Source organism: Orbicella faveolata, unplaced genomic scaffold (genome assembly GCF_042242905.1).
Source record: "Orbicella faveolata isolate gen_17 unplaced genomic scaffold, um_ofav_v1 contig_35, whole genome shotgun sequence".
NCBI lineage: Eukaryota > Metazoa > Cnidaria > Anthozoa > Scleractinia > Merulinidae > Orbicella > Orbicella faveolata.
Genome location: NW_028301564.1, coordinates 26,020,058 through 26,047,920, shown reverse-complemented (window position 1 = coordinate 26,047,920; position 27,863 = coordinate 26,020,058). Strand labels below are relative to the sequence as shown.

Below are 27,863 nucleotides of genomic sequence, written 5' to 3'. Positions count from 1 at the left end.
TATAGTTCACAACTAAATTTTCTCTGATTCTTATTGGTTTAAAATGATCACGTGACATGATAGCGCTCCTTGGCGGAGAGACACCATCAGCTCATAATGCCTGTCTGCGGAAAATACCCGAATGGATAGCAGTCATCTGAAAATTTTCTGTAAACAAGCGGGCTACAGAAAAAAAATTGAAAGCCAAAAAAGATCAAAACTTTGCATATTTTGGCTTTCACTCCTTTCATTTAAAAAAGTTGAAAATAATTCAATAGGATTTTTGAACAGGTGTGCAGAGGAAAATTTAGTGGTGAACAATAAAGACAATAAAGTGTTTATGTCAGCGGAGGAGGCAGTGAGGCTGAGTGGTTAGCATGTTGGACTCGCAATCCAGCAGTCCCGGGTTTGAGTCCTCAGTCTTGGACAAAATAAATGGAACATCTGGACCACCCCTCCCTCCATTTCAATGATGCCAAAATGGCACGTTTTTGCTCCTTTGCACCTTCATCATTTCTTTGGGGGGGGGGGGGGGGATAATTGTTCCATTTTATTCTGTCCAAGATTGCTGCTCTGACCACTACCTGGATTTGTTTCTCAGTAACCCCAAGTTCCAATCCTTGGCCACGCTTGTAAATAGCCATCTGGTTTGCCTCCGGCCAGTTGGGATTCTTAACAATGTTATGTTCGATTTGAGTCATTTGTTTCAGTTGTTTGCTCAGCCCCACTAGTACTTGTGCTATAAACATCGCCGTGGGTAAATAAAGGTTATATGTAAATATATGTCTTGGAACTATCAGTCTGACAGTTGCCCCTTGAAAATTTGATGTTCTTAAACCTAGCATATTTGCCCTTAAAGCTTTGCATTTCAAGTAAATATTTGTATAAGAAAATCAAATTTCCTCAGGCAACTATCATCTGATAGTTCCTTGACAGAAACACTATTGTTTACATAGAAAAAAATGAGAGAAACAATCAGATTCACGCCTTTCCAACAGAACAAAAGTGGTTTCTAAAACTATTTATTAAACATACAACACCTTTGAACTTATGGAACAATGCTGGTCCAAACAACAACTTGCAGCTGAGAATGAATACAAGACAGGTTTGTCAACATTGTGCAACAGCACCTTTGAATTTATGGAACAATGCTGGTCCAAGCAACAACTTGCAGCTGAGAATGAATACAAGACAGGTTTGAAAACATGTGCATTGTTTCATAGTGTAAGCTATCTGTTATTCTCCGCCAGCTTCGTACTAATTTTAAAGTCTAAGTTATAAATATTTGTTCATAAGTACACATGCCTTAACCCAGCAGCAGTGAATAACAATTACATTTTTTTCTTAAGAAGTGGCTTGAGGGGGTGGTGCCGTTATAGGAGGAGCCAGCCTTGCAATGAAAGCTGTAAACTTGAACACAAGGGTCCGCATAAAACCTGGGCAGCGTGGATGACCTGCCATCTGTTCAGATGCTTGCCGAAGTTCAGAAAAAAGAAGTCTGAAATATATAAAAATAATTATTGACAATTTTTTGTGTGAGAATATGACTTTGGAGGAAGGAGTAAGGAGGAAGAAAAATGGCTGTGACAAATGTTAACGACTCTTCAGTAAAGAAGACACTAGCTGTCAGTGCAAGTGAATAATATTATATGAAATATCATATATATTTGAAATGCAGAGAAAGATAAGAAGACATGATTGATCATCACAGTTGCAGTTGTGAGATCAACGCATGAAAAAAATTCAGGCTTGAACGGGACTCAAACCCATGACCTCTGCAATACCGGTGCAGTGCTCTACCAACTGAACTATCAAGAAAAATGGGAGCTGGTCACATTGTGAGTTCGTAATATACCCATAGATGGTGAAGAATACAATCAAGTGAATAATTATAACATATAGATTTAGGCCAGCCTAAAAGCGTAGCTCCTGGGCCGGGTTGTTCAAAGCCCAATTAAGCTAACCCAGAAAAAGGTAGAATTTTGATTTGAGTTTTGTAACTTTGTGGTGACATTTCTGTATATTGTTTGGCCTTCTGTTTTGAGTTTTAAAAATCACCATATATGCAAAACAAAACAGCAAAAAACATTTGCATAGAAGAAAAAGTTATAATTCCATTGACTTTTAATCCTGGGTTAGCGTAAACCGGCTTCCAAACAATCCTGCCCTGTTTCCAACAAGCTAACCCATTATGAGCCCGCAATCCAATCGATAACCAGCACTTAGTCAGCGGTCTACTTCAAAAAACATGTGACCTCCACTATGAAAGATCATATATTCACATACTAGCTATCCGTGTTAGCAGAAGGATGTGCCTGTTTGCATGCAGTACATGAATGTACTGACAGTGCTTCTTTGCCACTACTTCAAGCCATATGTTGCTGTTGTTTATAATGTTCTCTTCACATTGAAGTGAGACCATAGTTACTAGTTTAAAGCAAGTTACCAAATGCCATAAGAACCACAAGTTCTGTCAATGCTATATACTTTTCAGGGAAAGTACTTGGGAAAGATTGAAAAGCATACTAGGCAAAATAAGTTTTTTCAAATACAGTATTAATATTTTTTTCTTAAAAGTGAGGAAAACAAAATACACTTACCTACAGTAGGGGTTCCGTCTGGAGGCATATCTGAATCCCAGAAATCGATAATAAACAAAGGGAATGACAATACCAACTTGACCACTGAAAATGCACATTCATACATGTAAACTGATTGAAGTGATTTCAAGTGACTAGCATTAATGTATGACATCATTGATCAACGTGCTGTATATGACATCAGTTTAACAAATAGATTCCATGTTGCCATGCATCTGTTCAGCAATAGATCACACATGATATCAAACTGCGGCAAGAATAAAAAAGTGACATAGGAGGCAATTGCTGAGTGTGTCACTGATGTTCTTACCACATTTTGACGTCTTTTAAGATCTATTACTGAACATACTCACGGAAACATGGAATCTACTTGTTTTATATAACAAAGAAACAAAAAAGAACATTAGTGATCTTATCTACATAAAATTGTGTGTGTGTCTGTCCTCCAATAGATCATCAATAAATCATATGTAAGAACCAATCAAAATGTGAGAATACTTTGACTTATTATAAATTGTGGCTTGTTTAAAATCTCATTGATGTTAGCTTTCTAGCTACATGTACTCTCAAATTAGAGTCTAAATAAAGTTTATGTATGAACATGTGCATTGGCCATTTCTTGACTTAAATGCAACTAGTTTTACAAAAATTCACTACATGCACCATTGTATCACGTTTAGAACTTAACCAATTCAAACCAGAAAATCGATACAGGTGCAACTGGAATGATGAGAAAATCTTTCTTATTTACATGGTCTTTTTCTTCGAGCCAAAGTTAAGAATTCTATGTTAGACTGATTCAGGTAATAAAAAGAAATAGTTCCTGATCTGAAAGTTTGATCATAGTTATGCATGAAATTATACACAGTCAGGTCTATGCAACTGGATAGTTATATACCTTAGCATCATTAAAATAACAGCGGGCATAAGCATGATCTCCGTGCAGGCAATGAACCTCAAAAGTCCCTGTTGATTCATTTCCACCTTTTCAATGGCCTTGCGAGCTGAGCTATAAGAGAAATAAAACAATCATTATTAAAAGATATTTGATTAGCAAGGATTCATATGTGCTGCTATCCAAGGGGAGTAGCAACACTCCTGTAACACTCAAATTACAAGTGCCATGTTATATACATGTGTGAAAGAGAGCAAACAATGACCAAGGTATGGCTGAGTTAACCATCACTCAGCAAGCACACGAAAATGACTAAAATGAAACTTGAGATTTTACCTTATTAGGGACATGTTAAGAATTCCTCCAGTTCCAAGAATCTGACATTTGGAAAGACATGTTTAAATCAAACAATCACGTTACTAACAGCCAATTTTGTGCAATGGTTGACAGCATGAAAAAGGTATTCATGAACAAATAGAAATAATCAAATGACAAATTAAAGCTGCACACTTACACTCAGTAATTTTTTAGTGAAGGAGACCGTATGAAGAAGAGCAAAAAGTGCGACAGGAATTAGGATGACTTGGTAAGAAATTTTTAGTTAAGGAAATTACATTTAATTTATTATTTTGAAATATTATTATTATTATTATTATTATTGCTATTGTTATCGTTATCGTTATTATTATTATTATTATTATTTTATTTTTTTCAATATAATATAATTATAATTATTATTATTATGGTTCCCTTACACAATGGGCCTGAACCTGTGGTAAAATGGGAACTGGGATTTGCTTACAAGTATTTTTTCACTGGGAAAATGACATTTGGGTCACTGAGACAAGGAATCATGGACAGAAAAATGGCACATTTGGGACTGGGATTTGGGAAAAAAGGCTGGGAAATGGAAAATATTATCCACCCCCTCCCCCAGCCCTTTCAGGACCCTCTAGTCTTACATGTTCTACAGTTATTGTAGTACATTCAAACCCCTCTTAAGTGGCCACCCTCGGGGTGTACTGTAAATATCTTATACCATCTTTAGTTCATGGAATCACATCAAGACAGTCATGATAAACATGTGTTTGAATGTTTTTACCACTCATCAGCTTAGTTATCACCTTCAGTCTCTTATCTGTCATCGTCTTTTCCAAAACAAAACTAAACAACAGTATTATTTTTTGGGGGTGACCGTTTAATAGGGGTAAAGAGAATAGAGAAATCTTCATTGGGGCAACCAAAAGGTGGCCACTGCTGCTTAATAGAGGTGGCCAGTTATATTAATAGGGGTTTTATTCACATTGTTCTACTGACAATAATTCTGGGACTCTGATAACTGGCCGCTTAATAAGGGGTGGCCTTTTAATAGAGATTCAACTGTGTAGAGTTTCAAACATCTCTCATCACTGCAGATTGAATCAAAGGATACTTGTGACTGGTTGAGAATTAACAAACATGATGCTGTAAAGAAGGTAATGACAGCTGTCTTCAGCAAGTAACAGTCCAAAGTACTCTCTTGAAAACTGGAATCTCTACAAGCATAAAACAGGAATAATAAAATACTGAATCATTTACTGTTAAACCTAAAATTTGGAACTTTTAATGTGTAGTAGAATGTAACTGTAACACATTATTGTATAGACCTATTAAATTTGAACATCAAAGATTTTAAAAATTTTCAATCTACACTCTGTTTTAGCCAGACATTATTCTGACTTAAAATCAGTTGGGTGCAGAGGTTCCTCTCATCTGACTCCAGAAGGGAAGAAGGCCAATGAAAATTAATCCTCAATGAAAAACAAATCTGATATACTTGCACAAGCTCCCCAATTTTTAGTTGGATTCAATTCTATTGCAATTATGATTGATAACAGGTGTAATATGTAAAAACCTTGATTTAGTTTTGAACTTTAGAATTTGTGTTATCAAACATCGCTGTGCCAACAAATATATGAAAGATCATATATTTGAACTGCAGAGAAAGATAATGAAGATATGATTGATCATCGCAGTTATACACACAACTTAAGCATGGCTGTATTACTAAGCCACCATGCACTTTCCACTGTGCAATTAACCTGTGAACACAGACGGATTTCAGCCTTTTGTTTTTCGGTAGAGTGAAACTAAAGTCTGAAATCCTTCTATGTTCACAGACTACTATGCAATATATACAATAACATTTACATCTTGACAGATCTGTAGCAAAGGCCTTATTCTAGGTATTAATATGTACAATTATTATAGACTCCCCGTCTAAACTATGATGAAAACAATAATGAATTAAAACAACTACTATGTGCACACTTACTGGAAGCCTTTGGTGGAGTCTTAAAGCTGATGTTGCAGCTGAACTGATCAACACTCTTTTATAACAGTTATAACTGAACAAGGGACTAAAAAAGAAGACAAAACAGAGGAAGGTATAGACAAGGTCAATTTAAACAAAATAAATATATATTCTACCAGTTTCTACCCAACTGCTGCTGGAGTCAAAAGAAATTGATTAGAAGTTGGACAATGGGTATCTTGTTTATAATAAATTAAAAGCATTAAATATATAGTGACCTGTTAGTGCAGTAATAAGTTAATTCCCTTTGCATAAATTATGGAACTTCAAAAAACCATAAATAATTTGCAAAATTGTTCTGCACTGCAGTACAACTTCAACATCTAGCAGTTGATAACTCCCTCAAACAAGTTTGAATCCTTTTGAACAAATATTGGTACATATATTTTTTGTCATATGCTCACTCACCCAGATACTAATTCCTGTTAAATTTAAGTTCCATCCTTATTGAAGAATATAAAATGTTTATAATTAAATTAAATTATAATGCATCTTACCTAAAAAATGGGAGCAGATAAAGAATTGAACAGATGATTGTGAAGACTCGTGTGAGCCATAATAATGAATCAATTTTGTTGTCCATCAGATATTGCTGCAATTTAGAACGTTAAAGTAAATTATTTGATTACAGTCAAATATATATACCATCCATATTTAGCAGTAATGCAAAATTTAAAGAGAGTATCTTAAATGCATAATATGTAACAGAGTTTTGGTTCAAGCAGAAATTATTATTTCGCAAATGATGTGTTGAAACTGTCTGGCAAAATGGCCTTGAGCAAATATTTTCTGGTATAAAGATACCAATTGGTACCATAAATAGGGAGAGCCATATTATAGAGAAAATCAACACAACACGAAAATTAATCGTGCAAGTCCCCTGAGTTTTAAAACATTTACGACAACTAAGCTATTTTATTAAAACTTGTGCAACGGAAGTCAGATCAGTACATTTGCACATGACCAATACGTACACCTTCATGCATCGATCGGCTACTCTATTACCGAAACTCAACGATATTTTGGAAGTAATTGTTGCGTTGATTTATTGGAAGAAATCAGATCAACACTTCAAAATCATACCGTTCACGGAATTAATTATCACGTAATAATATAAAACAATTTGCATCATTGCAAACGGCATTTTTTACTTCACCTTAAAAACACGTTTATATGCAATATATTGTAACTTCGGCAAGCGTGTGATTGAAACGACAAGTCTCTCTGATACGTTTCTTTAAAAGACTACACATAATATATAATTTTTAATGGATATAGACTTGAATCCAGAACACAATTATTAAAACCTGTTGTGGCTGAAAGAAAACTATCTCAACACGAACACCGACAACTTGAAATAGTTTTCATTGCATTGTACGGTATATCAAACACAAAACAAACAAGGATCAACGTTGCTCCTTACTTTTGACAGACCTGAATCAGTTAAAGACGTGAATAATGATTACTTACTCTAAGTGCAGACCAGTTAGGGCTGGTTGAAGTTCCGGGTGGGTTACTACCGGCTGAACTACTCGGCGTGCTTGAATCTGCTTCGTTTTCTTGCGGTGGCATAGCTTAAACGTCAAATTTCACGAATTTAGCGCGTTGTTAACAGTGGACGGCAGAGAAGGAGGTCGATAAACGAGAGCAATGATCAACCACGTCGAGATAACTGAAGGATATCAAAAAGACGACAAACTACTGCAACCGAAAGCGAAAGACAGCCATCTGCCGCTAATGGAAGAAGCCGCTGATCGCTCTTTACCAGACCCCGCACCGCAAAGTCTGTAAAACCTTCCCAAAAGACCTGAAATGACCGAAATAGGGAATCACTAAGATTAATCGATTAGTTGGTGTATGTAAATTTCTTACTTACGTTGCGCGCCGTTTTACTGCATTCATGATAGTTTCTCGGGCCAAGTTTCGTTTCCATTGCAGGTGATTCCATCAGAGTGACATTTGAGTGATTTCCAAAGGGCCACGTGACAACTGTTGACTTTGGAGCGGCCGGTAAAGCAAGAAAATTTGCATTTTGGAAGACACACATTGATCACTTGATATTACTTCAGAAGGAAACCAAGCTGAAGATTTTAATTTACAGGTTAGCTCTATATCTTTATTTTCCAGTATGGCATTTTCTGGGTTTCGTTCAGTTGGACTATGCATCCTATCTAATTGTAAATTTTATCAACAAAAGGCATTTACGTGTGTTCTAACACTCACGTTTGCCGGCAAACAATTCCCGATCCTGTCTGCATTTCCTGAACAACACGGGATATTTTCGTAATCCTAAAAGGCTGACTATTCGTGCAAGTCGTATTCCAATTCATCACGCCTTGTTTCAGTTTATTACATCCGAGAGAAACTTCCTTGTCGAACACAGGTTTTTGGTGTATAATTTTATCAAGTCACGAGCTCGCTTCTGTGTGACATCTCCTCCTTTCTAACAAGTTAACGAACAAAGGGTGAATTTCGAACAATCTGAGCGATTTTCCTTAGGTGCAAGTCACGGCCCGACACAAATTTTCAGTTTCGATTTCCCCAGCTGGAAAGAGGAAATAAAATGGGCATTATGGCGCAGACCTGCGTAGGCGTAAATGTCTGTAAATAATTGAAACGAATTGTATTTTACTTGCAAATAGTGTTCAATTTGTCTATGTAAGAGTGTTTTATTGATTTTAAAATAAGGCTTTTAAAGCCGTAGAACAGAGCTAGGAGTTTTTATGAGCATCCGTATATTCTTGTAATTAGCCGCAGCCCGGTAAAACTTATGCCTACATAAACTGTCAAAACACTTGAGCGCGAGAGCCTCACGTAACCAAATATAAACATTGATGCTGACGCACTGACCTGTAGCTGTGTCACACTTCACAGCGCTCTGTGTATCGCGTGACGCACGCCCAAGCTCAGTATGTGACTGTTATGACTAAATGTGACGCAACGAACGCTTTATCTATAGACTCCAGGTGTAGTCAATCGATAAACCAATAATCGATACTAATCGATATCAATCGATATCAATTGATATCGATTGCCGATAGCAATCAATGAAAATTACACCCGCTTTCAGTGTTACGTACATAGGCGACATCTTTCGACCATCTTTCGACATGCTATGAAAGACCGTTAAACTGTGAAACTGGTAGTTTTTCCGGTTATTAGCGGAGGAAATGACAAGTAAATGATAATTACCTACCTCAAATGGCTGAAGAAGATTTTGGACTTTGCATGCTTCCCTATTTACGGGATGATTCAAGCGATTTACTGTAGTCGATCGGTTCTCAATAGTGACTTCCGGTAGAATTGGGCCGCTGCCGCTTTTAATATTCGCAACGTGTAAACATTCAAAACAGTCCAAAAAAAAAAAAAACATTCAAAACAGTCGACTTATTTCTGCCAGAATGACTTCTTCATACTCCTAACTTTAATTTGATGTCAAATAAATCAATCTTTCATCATTACAATTCGAGTTCGACCGTAAAGAAGTCCGTTGTGCTTTTGTTAATACATTTTTTAAGTAGGCCAGGTTACATAGCATGTCGAAAGATGGCATGTCGAAAGATATCGCCTATGCACGTAACACTGAAAGCGGGTGTAATAAAGAAAGAAGTTGTGAGTTATCGATTACCGATAGTAATTGATAGCGATTGATTCATCGATTGGTATCGATTATTATCGATTGTTATCGGAAATTATTTTTGTCCTTTTACAAGTTACACTGATAAAATGTTTGACAAAATTAGTCTACAATGGTTTTACTGAGTCAATTTATCATAGCCTGCGTGTCTTTTACAATAATCATTGACAAAATGACAAGAACGAAAACAACTGGCAGAAACATTTTAGGCTTTACATCTTTCTTTGCTAGTTTACGGCACCGGAAGAAGCTCAGCCCAGAGTAGCAGCTTAAAACCCTCCAGTCTCATTGTAGTGTTGGCATTAAGATGAAGCAAAATAAACAACAGAGTCAATGTTCTAGTGATTTCAATTATTTGCGTTAGGAAACAAACGTAAGAATAGAACTAGGAGTAGGCCATAAGGAAAATATAATCTAGTAGCATGCTGAAAATTATTTTGCACTATAACAAAGCCATCTTTGAAAGGTCCGGGTGGTTATTGTCGATTATTATTTTTTAAATCGATAACAATCGATATTCCTGAAGACAGGAATTATCGATTGTTATCGATTTTTGCCAGTCAATGGTAATCGATAACCAAAATTTCCTGTGAGTTGTCGATTCCCAATATCAATCGATAGCAATCGGCGATTGATGTCGATTGAATCGATTGATTTCTGATATCGATTTTTATCGATTGACTACTCCTGGATAGACTTTTAGACTTAATGGATAAAGTGTTCGTTGCATCACATTTGGTTACAGCAGTCACATACAGAGCTTAGGCCACCTGTGCGTGACGCAACGTTAAAAAGCATCTGTTTTAAAAAGTAGCAGTAGAATTTGGTACATTTTAAATACAAAAGGTGCCCATCGTAGGTGTAACTCAAATTTTTAAGACAAGTCATCAGCAAAAGAAACAAAACGAAGAAGTCGAAGAACGTTAATTTTGCGGTTGTTTTATCGTATATATATATTTTTGGCGGGGGAGCGGAGGGTGGAACTGTTTAGATCTTCAAATCACAGTGCTTTTAAGTTTTCGAAATTGTCTTCTTAACTGCATTGGTGGGACTCCTTTCTCACTGATGTAAAGTAGGCAATCAAAGAATGCATTACTTGCTAAAAATTTCGGACGCTATATTTCAGCGCAGACGTTTAATTTTCGGACACTGCTGAAAGTTAATAACGCTTACAAAACACGAATTGGACTGAAACAATATCTGTGAAAAAACTAGTTTTACCGCGCCTTCAAAGAAAAAGAAACAGAAATTTTCCTTTCCAGCAATAAAAAGAACGAACAAAGCCTAATCCGAGTGCTGATTTCAGACGCTTACATGTAAAATTTCGTTTGTTTAAAAATTTTGGGCGATTTAATTTACCGGCACTTTTCTGTCCGAAATTAAAATCGTCCAGATTTAAAGTAGTTTTCCAAACTGTAATCGAACGTAGTACACTGCCCTTGAATGACTGACAGCTGAGCAAGTTCATTCTGCAGCCCACAGGTGACATAGCTTCCTGGTCGTTATGGCAACTCTGCAGGAAAAGTTAATGCAAAAGGTTGGCGAGGAGGGAACACGATCCCATACGAAAGTGACTATTGTAGGCGTAGGACAAGTAGGGATGGCATGTGCTTACAGCATTATGCAGCAGGTAATAAGTGCAAAACACCAAGCTCGTTCCCAGGGTCTGTATTCTCGTGCTCCAGAGGGCGGGAGGAGCAAACACTGGAAACGTAACGTGCGATCACGCTCCCGCCGCCAAAAAAGCGAAAGAACGCCTGATCGCAGGTTACTGGAATCGAGGTTGCCAAAACACTTCCTTTCTCCCAAGATTCGTTCTACCTTCCTTCTCTCCTTCCTCTCTTCTTTCCTTCTCTTCTCTCTGTCTTTCTTTTCTTTCCTTCTGTCTTTCTGTCTCTCTTTCTCCTTTTCATGTTTCTTGTTACTTATTTCTTTCTTCCTTCCTCGTTCCCGTCACTTTGACGCGATTTACAAAGTTATCGTTCACATGAACCACGGATACTAAAAACATGACTTATCAATAAATCAGTTCAAAAACAGAATTAAACACTAGATAGGTTGGTAGTTACATTGTACCTATACCAAAAATAACAAGTCATGGAGTCGAGTGTATCCGGCACCATACCAAGCTGCAAAAACTCGCTCCCAGGCAGTATGAGAACAATAACATCACCAAATTAAAAGAGTTCTAGATAGCCATAAAGAAAATGAACTCTTAGTATTTTCGCGTTCTAATGAAGTATTGTAATACTTTAATTGATTTACGAATTTCTCTTTCTCGAAGATCATAGCTCAATAGAGCTACTCTAATAATTTCAGTTGTAATTTGAGTTGAATGTATGTATTATACGGCGTTCATACGTGAAAGAAATGTGATTGTATCATTTGATAGGGTATTTGCCGTGAAATTGCACTGATTGACATGATCGAGGACAAGTTGAAAGGAGAAATGCTGGACTTACAGCATTGTCAGCGCTTTGTCAAGAACGTTAGCATCAAGGCGAGCACTGGTAACATCTGTTTTTGTGAATTATATGTGCATCTCTTTCGAACGCGAGGATGCGAAAGCAAAATTTCGATTATATATCCTGTAATTTACACTTTGAGAAAGAAAAAAAGCGTACTAGGTAAGAAAAATTCACGAGTTTGATGGGTGAACGGTGGATGATTTAGATAACGCATATTCCGTAAATCAGGTTTGCCAGTATTTCTTTCTGTCGATGTATTTTGTATTGTTATTATTATTATTATTATTATTATTATTATTATTATTGTTGTTGTTGTTGTTGTTGTTGTTATTATTATTATTCCATATAGACTATTCCGTTAGCAAGAATTCCAACTTGTGCATTGTGACCGCGGGCTCTCGCCAGAAAGAGGGTGAAAGTAGAAGGGACCTGGTGCAGAGAAATGTAAACATTTTCAAAGGTAAGATTGCTCTGGAGGGTCTTCTGCTTCAACGACTTGTGTCGTTGCCCTGGGGAGTGGCTTGGTGAGAGGTTGCACGTTTAAGTATTTAAATTTGCTGATTGTCTTCACAGGAATTATTCCACAACTGGTGAAACACAGTCCAAATACAATTCTGATGATTGTTTCTAACCCAGGTAATAGCAATGTTGATATTGCACAGATCCGGAGATAGCTAATACACAGAACTGTACGCTTTTAATAAGTTTCACACTACGATGAAAGAGCAATCAGACTTGAATAAAAGCTATAATTTCTACTAAGAAGGTGTAGTCTGCATACGAGGCATCCCAGTTTCTGCAGCACAAAGCAACTCGAGATATTTCTGCTTCCCCTGAATGGGATGCTAGTCTATCGCAGGCCGGCTACCCTTCAAACCGAGGTAAAAATATAAGTGGCCTGGGTATAGAGTTAAAGAATACAGTTTGGAATTTCGACATGCATTTCTGTCATGGCGGCGTTTTGAGCAAGCGCGTGCAGGTTATCCTGCTCTTTCACCTCCCCCGCCTGGGTACAGCTCCTGTTTCAGGCGGGAACAGAGAGTGCAGCTAGGGCCGTGGTCTATATTATCTGTTGAAATAAAACCAGCTCTAGCTACATGCATAAGTCTTATCAATAGGTCTGATATCACAATTTATGCCAGTATCATTTAGCTGTCACAGTTCTTTCAGCCAGTAAGAACAGAGTTAGCGAGTAAAATATAAATTACTAAAATTTCTCACCTGGCACCAAAGTGTTGCGATCTGACCAGTTTTTTTCTCCAATTTCTTCAGTGGACATTCTAACCTATGTGGCATGGAAAATCAGCGGTCTTCCCCATGAGCACGTGATAGGAAGTGGAACGAACCTGGACACAGCTCGGTTTCATTTTCTGATCAGTGAGAAACTCAACATCGCACCAAACAATGTGCATGGCTGGATCATTGGCGAGCATGGTGACGCTAGTGGTACGTCATAACAACCCCTTTCTCAGCCCCTTGCAGTAAAGCCTCCGACTATATATGCTGTATGTTACTTGCCGACTCGCGGCCTCGGGCGATAATCAAGACCTCGGGCACAGTTTTTCCCACCACAGACCGACCAAGGCCTGCAAATAACCTGTTTACTAATTTTCTTTACGGTATTGCTTTGAAAGCACCTTTGTTCGTTGAATTTTAATTATGGACGTTCAATTCAAATGTGGCGTACGCGTGCGTTTCACATTTCGTGCACAAAAAGGTATCGGAATCCATAATTGTTTGACTCTATTTTGATTGTTCACATTTTACGTTGCTTTACGGTGTAACAAAAAGCTTGAAAAGTTTCCAAAGTTAGAAATTTCAGAGCGGTCCGTACTCGGGGTCCGGATGCGAAAATCCTGGAGTCCGCGCGATTAGCCAATCAGATTCAAGGATTTAGGATTCCGAACCGCTGAGAATAAACTGCCTTACTGTTTTCTTTGTAGTGCCCGTATGGAGTGGTGTCAACATAGCAGGAGTGAACCTCAAGGATCTTAACCCAGAGATAGGGGCTGAAAATGATCCTGAAAATTGGGGTGAGGTATACAAGAAGGTTGTTAACAGGTAAGGCCGGGATTTACGAGACTGTGGGATTTATTTATATGGCTGCATGATCAATAAATCAATCTTTATTTGTACTCACTCTTGCTCAAAATATAAAATTACAACAATGAAAAAGTGATCAAAGCGATTGTCGAGCAAACCACTGTGGAACCTGTCTGTTTTATACGTAGATCTTAGAGACTGGAGGGCGGTAAATTGTTGTAACAACTTTGCTCTGGTCTCTGTCAGCAAGGGAACAGGTAGTTATAGGTTACTAATGTGTGACTGCAGTTTTTTGTGGAGGTTGTCGCAGTATCAGTTATGTAATGAACATTTCATTCACCACCTCAATGTTGGATTGACTCCGTTCCAGTTCTAAGGAAAAGTGGAAAAGATGCATTATATGTGATAATAGGTTTTTGGCCTGGGAAAGCACTTATGTAAAAAATTGGGGAAAGTCTCTGGCTGCGGTGATCAGTGCCGGAATCTGTTACAGGGAATTATTTATTCTTTACTACTTTCATCACTTTTTTATTCAGCGCCTATGAGATGATCAAACTGAAAGGTTACACATCCTGGGCCATCGGAATGAGTGTCGCCACCATGACCCAGGCGTTGCTTAGAAACCAGAAGAACGTCTATGCTATATCTACCCTTGCCAAGGTACTACATTGTTACTATTGCTAAGCAATAGGGATAGCGAGGGAGAAAGAAAGACCCAAGTTATGATTCATGGGTCCCAAAATTAGTTGAGCTCGTAGGGGAAAATTTGCTAAGTGTTTACATGCTGCACGCCGTATGTACTTCATTATCGTATTTTCGTTTCTCACTGGGGAATCATGAGCTTGATCCGTACTCTTGCTTATTTATATCTGAAAAAGAACACTCGGTTCTGTGAACTTTTGAATCCCTTATAGCGCTCAATAGTTATTGCGCCTTGCCTTACACTTAAGTGAAAACACCGTTAAAAACGTAAACGGCGTTGACGAAATAATAAGATATGAGAAGCCCATTTTTCGTTTGTCAAACTTGAAGCGAAAAACACAAGCGCGAAAGGGAAAACGAAGTTGTGTCTGGGCGGAAAGAGACAGGTCAGGGGTGAAAAATGAAACGGTGCGTATCAACTCCAGTTTTCGCGCAAACATTATTTTTATCGCGCTTTTTACTTATTGCTTGACGCTTGACGAATTGAGAAAAAAAAGAAACTGTTTGTAGTGTGCGTTGAAAACGTGGCAAGGCAAGGAACTTTTCTCAGATATTTGGTATTTTATTTCTCAGGGTTTTCACGGAATTGAAGAAGACGTATTTCTCAGTCTTCCCTGCGTGCTTGGTTCCCATGGCGTCATGTACGTCATCAGACAGACATTAGATGAAAGCGAGGCTAAACAACTGCAGCACTGCGCACGAACCATGCACGAGATTCAGGAGTCTCTTGAGTTTTAAGCGTAGAGCGGAAGTTAACGATGTCTTGATGGCAAGTTCCATTTAGAAGGTGACAGAGTCGTTGTGTGTGTATCACAACTGTGTTATCCAAAGACAAAAATAGTTTACAGTGCGACTACTCGAACCGGGCCACTTGGAAAAGAGTTAACCAATCAGAACGTCACTTGAGAATAAAGGAAAGCGATCTTTTTCTCAAATAAACCAATAACTTTGAAGAGTACGAACAATGGTTCTTAACAAAATTGAAAACCCAACAAAGTACGAAGTGTTGCCAACCTCTCAGGAAATTTGTTGATTGGTTAGTTTTGATCCTTAAGTTTGTCCGCCTTTCAACGGTTTCGGTTTAGTTGCCGAAAAATGAGTTATCAAGCTAAGTTTTTCGAGCGAAATTTATAAGGACTGAATCTCTGAGAGTGTATATGACGCAGAGGAGTCGATAGTACTTATGTATTCATGTCAAACAGACCGTTATTACTTGTCGACACGAAAAGGGTACCACGGATCTCAGTTTACGTTTGGTTAGTTTCCCTCCAGGTGGACCGGTTCGAGAAGTCTCACTGTAAAACCGCTCAAGTTGTTTCCGATCCTCAGGTGTTTATAGCTAAGATTATGTTAAGTTAAAAAAACTGTAACAAAGTAGTCAGTTGCAACTATGGCAATAAACACGAGTTATAAAAGTAGATTTCTGTATTTGTGGTCATTTCAAGTACAAACACAACAGCACAACAAAGTGATGTAAAAGAGCGCTTGTCATATACAAAATAAATAATCATCAAATCTCACACGTATGCCACGAACGATTTCTACGCTTTGGTATTTACAGAGCTATAAAACTATATCAACATTTTCGGTGGTTTACGAACAGACCGGACTTTAACATCACAACAGAGCGAAACACGTTCGCTGAATGGACATCTCGTAACGATGTGTAAGCACCAAACCTTTCGCCAGGGAAGGTAGTACAAGGGTCAATGATGGATCGGACTCAATTTGTTTTATGGCTTTGTTCTTTTCTGAGGTTCAACGACGTTACTTGACTAGTATATACACAGAAACTTCAACTTGAACTTTGCCATCGAGTACTGCATTCAATCAAGCTCGCTTTGCAAAAGAAATGAACTCAAACAAAATCATCTACACCAGAAAAAGCGCGAGCAATAATGTAAGTTTCTTTTCTCTCCAGTGCCGCGGTTACCGCAGACACGAGTTTCCCCTCAAATTCTCGCCCCTGTGTTATGCCCGAAATGGACATAGAGCCATCGCCAGTCGGTTAATAAGCACGCGTTGCAGACCTATGTGTTGACTACTATCTGGTCGTCCTTGACAACTTCTACGACGTTTAGTTCTTCTGGTTCTTCCTCAGACTGGTGCCCAGTCCCCTCTTGAGTTGGGTTTTCAAGGAAGTTGTGCACGAAGTTCTGAATCTCACCTCGAGCTTCTGTCACAAAGAAAACAGGAGAAATAAAAAGTAACCATTACCTTGAAACTCTCTCGTAAAAGAAGCTTCCCCTAAAGAAGCTAAAGAATCTCAACCTAAATAAACCCCTGGGTTTACATTTAAAGGAGCTAAATACGTGAGTTAGTTTGTTCGTTGCGGTTTGTAATCCGTATCAATCTTCTCCATCCTTAACCATCCTTGTTCCTTTATGGTTTATTATTATTATCTCTTTGGTGTTTTTCTGTCTTAGTAAACTACTACTTTCAGGTTTCCTTCAATTTCAAGGTAATTTTGTTTGTGGCCAAAATAACTCAAAATACCGTCACTGAGCTCCTTTAAGGAGTTGTCGGAGACATATTGTCAGAGGGTTGTTTACCTTTTAACTTCCTCTCAGCCTCAATCTTCGCGCATCGTTCTCTCTCCAGCTCTTGAATTAACTCGTCTACATGAGATTAAAACTTGACAGTGAACAACTCAAAGGCAATCACGATGGTCAGTAAAGAGCCTTTTCACTCACGAGGCCAACACACATGCAAATGTGTTGGAACAAAAGGATGTGTTTACATAAGAAAAGAGTTCAACATGGCCGCCGTTTCATTGATTTGGAACACCAATATGGCTGCCGTGACGTCATCTGAAAACACTCTATGCATATTTCAGGCTCATGTAAAATTTCAGTCGACAGTTTCAGACGGTAAGAAAAATACACTCACACGAGTCGGAAACTCGGCTGTGTTTCAGAGACTTACTGAAAAACACCCTTACTCTCTTAGTCTACGTGGAAGGCTGGTCGCTGGAGAATTTCATTAGGACCAGACCACTGTCTGCGGCGTAGTAGATTAGTCGTTGAGGAGAAGACTTGAAATCCTCTTTCTAACACGACAAGAATATTTCTTACCATTCCGCTGTTTAAGAGCGTCTTGAGTCGTTTCTCTAAGCTGTTCTTCAAGCAATTCACTTCGTTGCTGCTCCTCTGGTCAAATAAAAACGATATGCGGTAATTAGCAACTGAGAGCAGCGGGTAAATTACATGGTGTCTTTTATCTATATTTTACTTTTCTACAACTATAGAAAAAATTTATTTTTGGAAAATGTGCCAAAAAACATGAAATCATAACTGTAATACCTACAGAATACGTGTCAGCACCCCAATTCCCCCTTTCAGTGTTGGAAAATGGTAAAATGCAAACTTGTGTTCATTGAATTTTTTTCAACATTGCACAGGGGAGGGGTGGGGCAAAATGCGAAAAGAATGACGTTTTCTAACCCTTGTGACACAGGTTGTAAGAGAATATTGCAACAAAGAAATACTAGGGTTGACTGATTCCCGAAGCCATCGAAAAGTCCCTCAAACTTCTAGAAAATATCAACGTAAATAATTTCTAGTATTCATAACAAAAACTGTTCACTTACCCAGGAGTTGCTCGCCAAGCTTACGTTTTGCTCTCTTTTCTTTCTTGAGCTTCTTTTGGAGAAAAGCTGCAGAAGAAAAAACATGAAGCTGCAAGATAAAGCTAAAAAAAGCTGGGCTTTATCACAGAAAACGTTTTTCAAGGTCACGTAAATTGAAACTCGGTGCAGTCAATCAACTTGAAAACGATATGAGAGTATATCAAACCTCTCATATCAAAAGAACAGTGGGTGCTCGTCGGAAATTTTGAAAAGAACCGCTAATTAAGAGGTGCCAAGATCTTGTTTTGTGGGCGTGGAATGAAAAACTATTTTCGCCCCTAAGAGGTACTTATTCTAAAACAGCACATTAACTGACACTTGCATAATTTTTGATAGCGATAAAGACGATCGCTTCAAACTGACCTTCTACTCGTAAAGATGATCGTCAAATATCTCCTGTCATGTTTTTTTCGGCTCAATACCCTAAAAGGTACCGCGAAAGTTCCCGCTGTAGACGATTTTTAGGCTGAACACCTAACAACTACCAAAACGGCTTTTTTTATAAAACCCTAAAAGGTACGACAAGCACCCCCGTCCTTTTTTTATAAGAGAGCCCCCCCCCCCCCCGCCCCCCCGCCCCAACCCGGGATATCAAATCGTCAGCAAGGAGATATTGTCTTGATCTACCACCAAATTCTCAGAACTTAAATGAAAAGAAATTCATGATATTCAGTAAGGAGAAGTTCTTACCCTTTCCTCTCTGCAGTGCAGCGCATTGTCTTTCAGCTTTCTCCCGAGCTTCTCGCTCTCGGTGAATATGTCGGCGAAGCTCATCTGAACAACCAAAGATCAATTAAAACAACAGCAACTTGTTATTGAGGCATAGAGGTCTAACGGTTGAAGGGTTGTTGCTCTTCCACAAGGAAAAAAAAAAAAACAACATGAGGCAAAAACGCCTATATGTAAACATGATAAAATAGTACAGCCGTTTGGCAAGGGAAGGAAGGAAGAAAGAAAGGGGGGAAGGAAGGAAGGAAGGAAGGAAGGAAGGAAAGAAGGAAGGAAAGAAGCAAGCAAGCAAATGCAAGCAAGGGAAGAAGAAAGACGGGAAGGAAGGGCAAATAACGCATAGAATGACGATTTTTTTTCTGTCGTATCCACAGATCGCAGCTCAGCTGTAGCAATTTTCGAGAAATGTTTTCGTCTTCAACACGGAAATCGGACTTGTCATTTGTACTAGATCACGTGGAAAGTAGGAATAATAAGTGTATTTGGCCTTGTCATATGCAATGGTAAAATGGGTTCCCTTCTCTCTTGACACAACGAAATGTATCAAACTTTTATTCGATGTATCATTCCTTTCCACAAACTGTACAGAATCAACACGCTTCCCTTAAAAACGGTTTAAGCTTTTGTCACTATTTTTTCGCTTCCAAAACATCTCCTGCCCAGGTGGTTTCAAAATATTTTTGTCGCTGCTTTCGGATTTATCTCTGTCACCAAATTAGACGCTCAAAATTATTTTTGGGCCGCTGACAAGTCAACAAACTCAAGAGTCCTGCAGTGATTGGAACAACGTGGCTCTGGTTGTTGTTGCACCGTAAGATCACTGGCACTGTAGATACCACCGAACGCGTCTGTCGCTCCTCACAGCGCTTCGTTTTTCCTCCACTCGAAAGAAGTCTAAAATCTCCAGACTGCAGACAAAGCTTTACAGACATCCGTGTAGTGATTGGTCATTACTAGTGGTAACTAAGCAACAGCCAATTAAAACAGAGACGCATAACGGGGGTGTGGGGAGGAGAATTTAGCGCGCGATGTGCCCGAGGTGCGCGAACTGCGCTCGACTGAAAAAAAAAATGGTCTTTTGCTCCTTGCAGCGCTTTCCAATTGCACGAAGCAACCTGTTAGTACTTGAAGCGTCAGCTTAACGGCATTAGCCTTATAATGCACGATTCACTTTAGAGAAACATGGCAGCCAGCATTCGTGTCTTGTTCCGTATCAAAGGTGTTACTTACTCTTCTCGTAAACAGCCTGTCTCTCGTTTTGTCTGGTATTTTCTGCCGCTACTTTCAGAAGACCTTGAATGTTAAGAAGCAGGCTTTCTGCAAAACAAACAATTAGGTCCAAAGAATGAACTTTTCTCTTTGAAATGAAAAACATCAAGCTTTCAGTCCTTTAAGGGTGAGCGTGTGATTTATCTGCAAAATTCCAATAAAAAGTCAGGAATACGGGTTATATCAAGTTTACAGCGAAGACACCGATCGGCAAGGAAACGAGGTGTTTTGTTTAGCAAATTCTACTAGCTAGAGTTATAATAATTCATGTGTACAACTCGGAGGTGAGAATTTGGTGCTAAAAGAAGAGCTGATAGACCATCCAATAACTATTTCAGTGTTGTGGCCACAAGCTGACCGTAAGTGGTCTAACAACAGGGGGCATTTGTGGCCTAGATAAAATCTTCAACAACAGTCGAGCCTCTGGTCAAAGTATTCTGTACAATGAAACGACATGTTAACGAGACACGTAGTTGGACTCTTTACTAAGCTGGTAATATTAAGAGTAACTTTATATAATAAGTCAAATCTCGCATTTTGATTGGTTCTTACCTATGATGTATTAAAGGACAGACGTATAGATGACGTCATTAAACTTTTTTGTTGTTGTTGTTTCTTTATTATATAAAACGAATAGATTCCACGTTGCCGTGAGTCTGTTCAGTTAAAATATCACAGAAGACGTGTTAGAACATCAGTGACACTCGGCTATCGCTCTGTGTCCCATTTTTTTGTTTGTTTATAGCACATCTGTGATCTATTACTGAACAGACGTACGGCAACATGGAATCTATTTATTAAGTTCATACTAACCCGTAGATCCGGGTTCTCTGTATTCAGGCTGTCGAGTAAAATAAGATAAAGCACATCAGAAATACAGTTAGCCCGGGCACAAACGTCAACTATTTCTTTGACTGTAAAAGAGAAAAGAGTAAAACAACGCACTTCATCACAACGACGAAAAAATTTCAGTAACAAACCTCTCGTAACAACACGTGTGGAGAAGATGCCGACATTTCCGAACCTGTGTCATTGGCAGTTACGTTTCTGAACTCCGCATGCTCAGATGTGCCAGTACTGCTGACATGAGGTACCGAAGCTTCAACGTTCAAAGCGTCTCCAACATTTGGCGATCTCCCAGGACTGTGGTTCAGTACAGTCGATGCACCGCTGACAGGTGGAGCGCCATTTGTTGGCGGACTTAATACGTTTCCTTGGGGGCTCAAAGACACCTGGGGCCTTGGAGGAAAGTTAAACGCGCATGACTGTGAATTTGGCGCTAAAATAACACCGCTGGGCGGGCTAATGATACGTGACGATGGCGTGTTCGTCGGCGAATGGATCACGTGAGTAGTAGAGTATCGCGGGCTGACGTGAAGATGAGGCGACGTGTGATTCATTGCTGTTTGTGATGACGTCATGTTCACGACGCGCTCCGGTGGTCGGGAAATCGGCGTCCTAAACTGCAAGTCTTTTCGTTCAGCGCCGGTTGCATTGTTGTTAGCATCACGTACTCCTTCAAACGTCACACTGACGCCAGCGTTCGGGGATGGATCACGTGATATTGACTTGTTTACATCGTCTGTCTTCATTGGTTCTCCGTTTGACAGGTTGACAGGTCTGTCAGCATGATGGTCAACTTTGAAGTGTTTAAAAGGGTTGTTAAGAAGCTCGGGAGGAATGTCGGGATTCTTTTTGCGCCTACCCGGGCCTCTGAAACCACAAACAATGAAAATTGCATTACACACGAAGCATAGCAGATAAAAGCCCGCTCGAGACTTTTTGCGCGCTAGTTGGAAAAGTAGCTTCTTCTCATAAAACATATATACACAATTGAAAACTTACCAGAGTGCAAGCACCGTATCCTCTTTGAGTCCAAAATGGGCAATTCTGACCAAAACGGCTAATAAAACATACCTTTTAGGGCGGCACATACCTATGTAGCCCATATGAGAAAGTGCCCCACCTCCCCCGCTGGGGAATAAGCCAATAACAAAAACATGTTTACGCCCTAACAGTTCAAGAGCTGTTTCGTCATTTTGCTGTTGGAATCCTGCATGCAGGTATTATTACCGTTATCTTGAAAATAGGATATGGAAGACTACCAAGTGTTCCGAACCATTCAACACACAGGTGTGAAGAGGTTATTTTCATCCCATAGGTTCATCTTTGTATCAGAAGAAACTAGAAAAATATTTATCCAAGTGCAAAATTTCCCCCAAGTAAACATATCTTCCCAGTCGGCATAGATTAGTCTTCTCAGAACAACGTTACATCAAATTTATTCAGTCTAAAAATATCTAATCAAATATAAAAACACCAACAGCAATACCGTAAACTGCCGCTTATAATCCCTGGGCTTATACAACTTCGTAAGGGCTTTTAGATGAGCTTATAAATGGTGGGGCTTGTATCCAAGGGGGCTTATAACCGGAATAAAAAAAAAACTGTTTCCAAACGAGCTATAGCTGAATAGGTTTTTTTAGTTACTGGCAATTACGCTTTTAAACATCATAATGAAACGAATTCAAAACAAGGAAGGCTAGAGGAGGTCTTATATCCGGGAGGAGGGCTTATAACCGGATGTATTTTTTGGTTTGCAGGTAGATGGACCTTTAAACCGGGGGGAGGAGGGCTTAAAAGCGGAAGTTTACGGTATTGAAGATTTTGAAAGGTTTCATACAGTCAACAAAATGCCCACAAGACAAAAAAACGTGAAGTTTCCACAGGATAACGTGTCGTTGGTTTACTTCTCACGGCGTCAAATCTTCTTGAACCACTTACTCCGCAATGTTTGCTCTTTGGACATGTTATTAAAATCAAAATTAATAATGATAGTAGGGAAACTGTCCACGTCTTCAAATGACACAATTGTTTCCATCTACGGATACAATGTTTTTTCTGATTTTTTAAAGCTTGGTTGATCATAAACTGATCTTTGAACGATAAGGAACGCAAGAAAGCGAAAGTGAGGGAATTAAAGACAGTTCGTAATGTGTTTACGCCTTTCTTCGAAGCTTAGTGCTTGCTCTATGACGTGTAACCAGCATGGCGGCGCATTCAAAATCCGCTTACAAAATACTCGTTCGCCGATAACTTCATCAGAAACAACTCACTGTCCTCCAAAATTTCTATAGTTGTTTCAACTCCACCTATTCTGCATTTTTTAAACATGTTTAACGCTTTAAAGACCTTTTAGCTATAAGCCTCTTTTATTTCAACCACCATGGGGCATCTTGGAAAAGTCAAAGTAAATGTTGGCTTTTTCAGTGTTCGGCATGAATCCATCATCTGTAAATTAAGACACTGCATACTTTTAACTTGACATTCTCTATATTTAATCTAAAGAATTCATTACCAATGCTGTCGGAAATTTAGTCAATATTCAAAATATACTAGAACGATATTTCACGTTTCATGTTATGTGTTTACAAGTCTCGTCATAATCTAGTTAATACGTTTCACCATTTCACTTCGTTTGGCTTCCCTTCTGTACAAAATGTTTTCAAACTGACGAGAACTTGAAGAATAATCAATAAGAAGCCAAATTATGCTGCGATACATCAGACCTCGGCTAAATCAGAAAAGAATGAAAATAATAGTATTTGCAAAGAAGTTTTCAGCGTCAAGTTGCAATATTTTTATTACATTCCAAATGTTCAACTGAGCTGATATTTGATTTTTCGGCTTCTTTCGAAAATTCCAGCCAAATTATTTTTGGAGCAAAATGTTTTCGAGATATGGGTGTCTTAAAATTTTATTTACCAATGTTAAAATTCCTTGCAAAGTGGATACTAGTCACCATTATATTTTGTTTTCAGCTGGGGCACGTTCATCTCGTTTGTTGGACCGCCCATTTTCTAAGGGGCTGTTCACACCACCCCGGACGAGTCTGAAAACGCTTCAAATGTTTTCCGTCCACACTACGCCGGAGGAATTTTTACAAAAGACCAAACAATCACCAGCCATTTTGGATTTGTGTTTCAGAAAAAAACTCGGGCAGAGAAATTACTTGATTATCGCGAGGTCATCGGTTTCAAAAAGCTCCGTTTTCAAATGTTCTTCGTCCACACGAAAACTAAAAGCCGGCGTTTTCACATTCCTCCGGTTTAAAGAACGTTTTCGAAAAGCTCCGTTTTCGTGACGGATTAGTGTGGACGGTAGGTCCAACCGTAGAAATAAAGCTGCGTTTTCAAATTCTTCCGGCGTAATGTGTACGGGGCCTGAAAAAAGTCGTTTTCTTTCTTTTTTGGGGTAATCAAAATGAATGTGGTTTGTCTTTCGTTCAGTTTTGGTTCTCAAGAATACTACTTGAAGAGAAAAGATACAAAGAGCATTACAATTAACGCAAACTGGGAAAAGCTAACAAGAATTGCTTGACATGTTCAAATGGAGCTGAGTGAAAGCAGGCTAGTGTAGCTAGAAAACGCTGAAAAGACGGCATAAATCTTCAAGCAGATCATTGTGCAGATCAACCGTCTTCAAACCTGATCAAAGTCTCTCAATTTTTGGTACCCATCGACTTCATCAGCCATCTCTTGAGATTTCAGAATGAAATATTAACCTTCTCGATTTAAATAGAGCACTACACGTCATTAATAAGATCAGCGGGCTAGTTCAAAGTGGATCTTAAGCCCAGCATTTCCGTCTCTTGTATTGAAATTAAATTAATCCGTAATTTGTAACTAAGAGTCACGAGAAAACTCAAAACAAGGAGGAGATTTGAAACGGAATAAACGCGAGGAATCAAATTGGAATAGCGACAATTTCACAAATCAGTATAAAGTCCTGCTGGACGCATGTATACCACGAGAAGTCGAGAAACCATTTGCGTGATTCTATTTTTAGATGCCGTTTTTTTTTTAACGCTCTCTCATCTCTTTCCTACTCAAAAGATTTGAATTTGATAGCATCGTGGTACGAAAAATTGAACCGATACAATTAAATTTTGATATACCAATGATAGGAATGTTTCTGAAAACAATATTTATCACGGAAAGATAATTGCGATCGAATGGGAGCTTGTTAAGTGATGTTGGCCGCTTTCAATGAAACAAATGATGTTCCAGTGGTATTTTTGGACATTTACCAAAATTAAAACTCTTGAAAGTTGCATCATAATCTGCTTCGAGTAACACGCGGCTGTTAAACCGTGAAAGAACCTTATCACGATCAAGTTATGTTCCTATTTTAGAACTTGAATGAAGTTTCTCACAGAAACTTAAGTGATACGTAAACACATATTTCTTTTCGTACCATTTTTCGGTAAAAGCAACAGTTTCAGTGGGGAAAGATTTGATTTTAACTTGACTCGGAAAACCTTGGAAGCCCTGATGTGCACATATACAATGGTTTCAATACAGTTTTGTAGTATTTCTTGGGAGAATTTGGCGATAGGTTCTACAGATAAGCGACCTCGCGCCACACAACCAGTCATTTGACCAAAATTCCTGCTTCTCTGACGCATTGAAACACGAAAACAGATTATGGAAAGAAATTCAGTATTTTGCATCATTCTTTTTACAATTTTGATGTTCGTTTCGCAGAAAAAAGAACGGAATTTTTTTTCGCAGCAACGCAAGTCTGCCCGCACCCGGTGTTGCGAAATGGGACCCCAACGATATTCCCCCAAAAAAGGCTGTTTTCTTTCAGTGTAATGAGGAAGATTCATGGTTTTTCAAAATCTTTCTGTTATTTCTATTTCATCATTTTACGCCCAGGGTCTATGTCACACAGCAAAGTATCAGATTTTTGGTTCAAAACATTTTTAACCCCTAACAAATTGTAGCAAGAGTTACACTTTTAAAATAATTTCCTTAGAGAGAGAATACTCTTGAATCGAACCCTTCTGTATGGTCAGGAGTTAGTCATATTACGTAACCCAGTTTAGATTGTCAATTTCAATACTGCAATAATTTTAATTTTAATTTAACCTAATAAAAGGATTTGTTGTCCGTGGAGAATTAGTTAGATCTGCCAATTGTATAACAATGCATTTGTTTATGATTTTTCTCTCGTGACGATTTTCTGACAACCAGAGCTAACTGCTGCTCGCTTATTTCTTTGCAACAACCACAACGGCAATGTGTTCAGTGCCCGCGAGTCTCAGGAAAAAATTAGGTAAACTGTACTTTAAGGTCCCGCTCAATAACAAATTTAATAAAAACAAGCCACGCAAGTTATTGACGCCTTTCTTTGTTTTCTTTAATTCCTGAGGGTTCTCTATTTTGTTTACACGTCGTTGTTTGTTCAGGAACAATTTCCCTCACAAAACGGGAAGCAGAGTAGCATAAAGGCATCGTTTTAAAAAACAATCTGACTGCAAAACAATTCAAGAGCCAATTCGTTGCACATATGGCTGTCGCCTCCCTGTTGACTGGAAACTAGTTTTCATGAAAACTCTTTCACAACAAGAGACATGGCTTTACAAACAAATGTTTTTTGTTTTTTTTTGTTTTAAGAATGAGAGCGCGCAAACTAACAGATTGAGCCAAATTCATGAATATTCTCAACAAATACAATGTTAATTCATAGCTATCCGTTTAACAGCAAATGGGCCATAAAAAACCATGAACCATTAACATAAATACTTTGTTTTTGACTTAAGCTTTTCCATTGCGTAATGTAAACAAAGTTCCTTCGCATCCACTAAGATACTAAAACAAATCCTTTGCAAAAGTTTTGTTGGAAAAGAAACAGAAAGGATCTTGAGCAATTTCAGAAATGGAGGCAAATGCGGTTTTAATTTGCACGAAATTCGTTGCATAACACGCACAACAGAATAGAAATCATTTAATTTTAAACAATGGCTTATTCAAGAAGTGTAACTACACATTGTGGGGGTTTCCCAATGGAAGCCCGCATTTCCACTGAAATGATTAATTACGTCGAACTCTTAATCTTTAACTTCGAATTTCGAGATCGAGTCGGAGAATTGTTCCTAAAAATATCGTCGAATTGTCAATACGAGGAGCGACATGTTTAGAAACAGTTACAACTACTGCTGCTTTCTTACCTGTAAAGCAAACAGTCTTCATAAAGTCTGTTGAAATCTTCGCGCGAGATCAGCTTGCACCGATTTACAACTTGACCTATTGCTCCAACACTCCTCATCATTCGAACTTGTTCCACATTACAGTTCCGTCCTTGAATATTCATCCGTTTCAGTTTTGTGTACACAGTGTGCATGCCCGACACAAGATCTTTGAGAAAATACTCGTACACTTGCGGGAAGCACAGAAGGTCTTCCCCCTCGACATTGAACGCGGCGATTTCTTCCCCGTTCAAATTTACCATTTTCAATTTGTAATCGGTGCCATAGGGTAGTGTAGGCGTTTCGGCCTCCATCGGTTCGTAGTGGTTGGTTGCTGGAGGAGAGTACACAGGAGGTTCCATGGTTTAATTTGCCCGAGTAGCTCGCTACAACAGTGCACGCTATTTAGCTCAGTGCCATGCAAAAGTACTGATAACAAACTGAAAGAATCAACAACGTTGTTAAATTTTGACAATGTGTAACCACGTGGGCAAACTTTAAACTCTCCCAGTACTCATGCGCGCCAG

At 38.7% G+C, this 27,863-nt stretch overlaps 3 protein-coding genes across 5 annotated transcripts; 1 reads left to right on the top strand and 2 right to left on the bottom strand.

Moving 5' to 3' along the window:
• Positions 1-985: 985 nt before the first annotated feature.
• On the bottom strand, positions 986-7,444 carry LOC110043509 (transmembrane protein 33-like). Its single transcript, XM_020748971.2, has 9 exons — positions 7,298-7,444; positions 6,325-6,419; positions 5,789-5,873; positions 4,907-5,009; positions 3,989-4,056; positions 3,811-3,851; positions 3,478-3,588; positions 2,580-2,663; positions 986-1,477 (listed from the first exon to the last, which is right to left on the bottom strand). Exons 1-9 carry the CDS (start codon positions 7,397-7,399, stop codon positions 1,324-1,326), a joined length of 843 nt encoding a protein of 280 aa, XP_020604630.1. The 5' UTR covers positions 7,400-7,444; the 3' UTR covers positions 986-1,323.
• Positions 7,445-7,600: 156 nt separating this feature from the next.
• On the top strand, positions 7,601-16,095 carry LOC110043508 (L-lactate dehydrogenase-like). Of its 2 annotated transcripts, XM_089273676.1 has the most exons (10): positions 7,601-7,682; positions 7,766-7,928; positions 10,940-11,094; positions 11,857-11,974; positions 12,282-12,392; positions 12,506-12,568; positions 13,205-13,378; positions 13,876-13,993; positions 14,512-14,635; positions 15,251-16,095. In XM_089273676.1, exons 3-10 carry the CDS (start codon positions 10,969-10,971, stop codon positions 15,413-15,415), a joined length of 999 nt encoding a protein of 332 aa, XP_089129802.1. In that variant the 5' UTR covers positions 7,601-7,682; positions 7,766-7,928; positions 10,940-10,968; the 3' UTR covers positions 15,416-16,095. The 2 variants fall into 2 exon arrangements, with proteins under 2 accessions (XP_089129802.1, XP_020604629.1); XM_020748970.2 differs by having other exon boundaries at positions 7,637-7,928.
• LOC110043426 (uncharacterized) lies at positions 16,085-27,863 on the bottom strand. Of its 2 annotated transcripts, none has more exons than XM_089273674.1 (9): positions 27,319-27,863; positions 21,284-22,016; positions 21,117-21,144; positions 20,265-20,351; positions 18,996-19,079; positions 18,267-18,332; positions 17,752-17,826; positions 17,230-17,295; positions 16,085-16,850 (listed from the first exon to the last, which is right to left on the bottom strand). In XM_089273674.1, exons 1-9 carry the CDS (start codon positions 27,696-27,698, stop codon positions 16,708-16,710), a joined length of 1,662 nt encoding a protein of 553 aa, XP_089129800.1. In that variant the 5' UTR covers positions 27,699-27,863; the 3' UTR covers positions 16,085-16,707. The 2 variants fall into 2 exon arrangements, with proteins under 2 accessions (XP_089129800.1, XP_089129799.1); XM_089273673.1 differs by having other exon boundaries at positions 16,085-16,853; positions 27,319-27,861.

Excerpts from the sequence above, each read along its gene's own strand:
- LOC110043508 (XM_089273676.1), top strand. The coding sequence starts at position 10,969 with ATGGCAACTCTGCAGGAAAAGTTAATGCAAAAGGTTGGCGAGGAGGGA. Across the intron at positions 11,975-12,281 it reads TAGCATCAAGGCGAGCACTG|ACTATTCCGTTAGCAAGAAT; the intron begins GTAACATCTGTT and ends TATTCCATATAG. Across the intron at positions 12,393-12,505 it reads AAATGTAAACATTTTCAAAG|GAATTATTCCACAACTGGTG; the intron begins GTAAGATTGCTC and ends TTGTCTTCACAG.
- LOC110043426 (XM_089273673.1), bottom strand. The coding sequence starts at position 27,698 with ATGGAACCTCCTGTGTACTCTCCTCCAGCAACCAACCACTACGAACCG. Across the intron at positions 22,017-27,318 it reads GAAGACTGTTTGCTTTACAG|AGGCCCGGGTAGGCGCAAAA; the intron begins GTAAGAAAGCAG and ends TTGTGGTTTCAG. Across the intron at positions 16,854-17,229 it reads GGCTGAGAGGAAGTTAAAAG|AAGCTCGAGGTGAGATTCAG; the intron begins GTAAACAACCCT and ends TCTTTGTGACAG.
- LOC110043509 (XM_020748971.2), bottom strand. The coding sequence starts at position 7,399 with ATGCCACCGCAAGAAAACGAAGCAGATTCAAGCACGCCGAGTAGTTCA. Across the intron at positions 5,874-6,324 it reads TATCTGCTCCCATTTTTTAG|TCCCTTGTTCAGTTATAACT; the intron begins GTAAGATGCATT and ends CTTCTTTTTTAG. Across the intron at positions 3,589-3,810 it reads CTTAACATGTCCCTAATAAG|CTCAGCTCGCAAGGCCATTG; the intron begins GTAAAATCTCAA and ends TTTCTCTTATAG.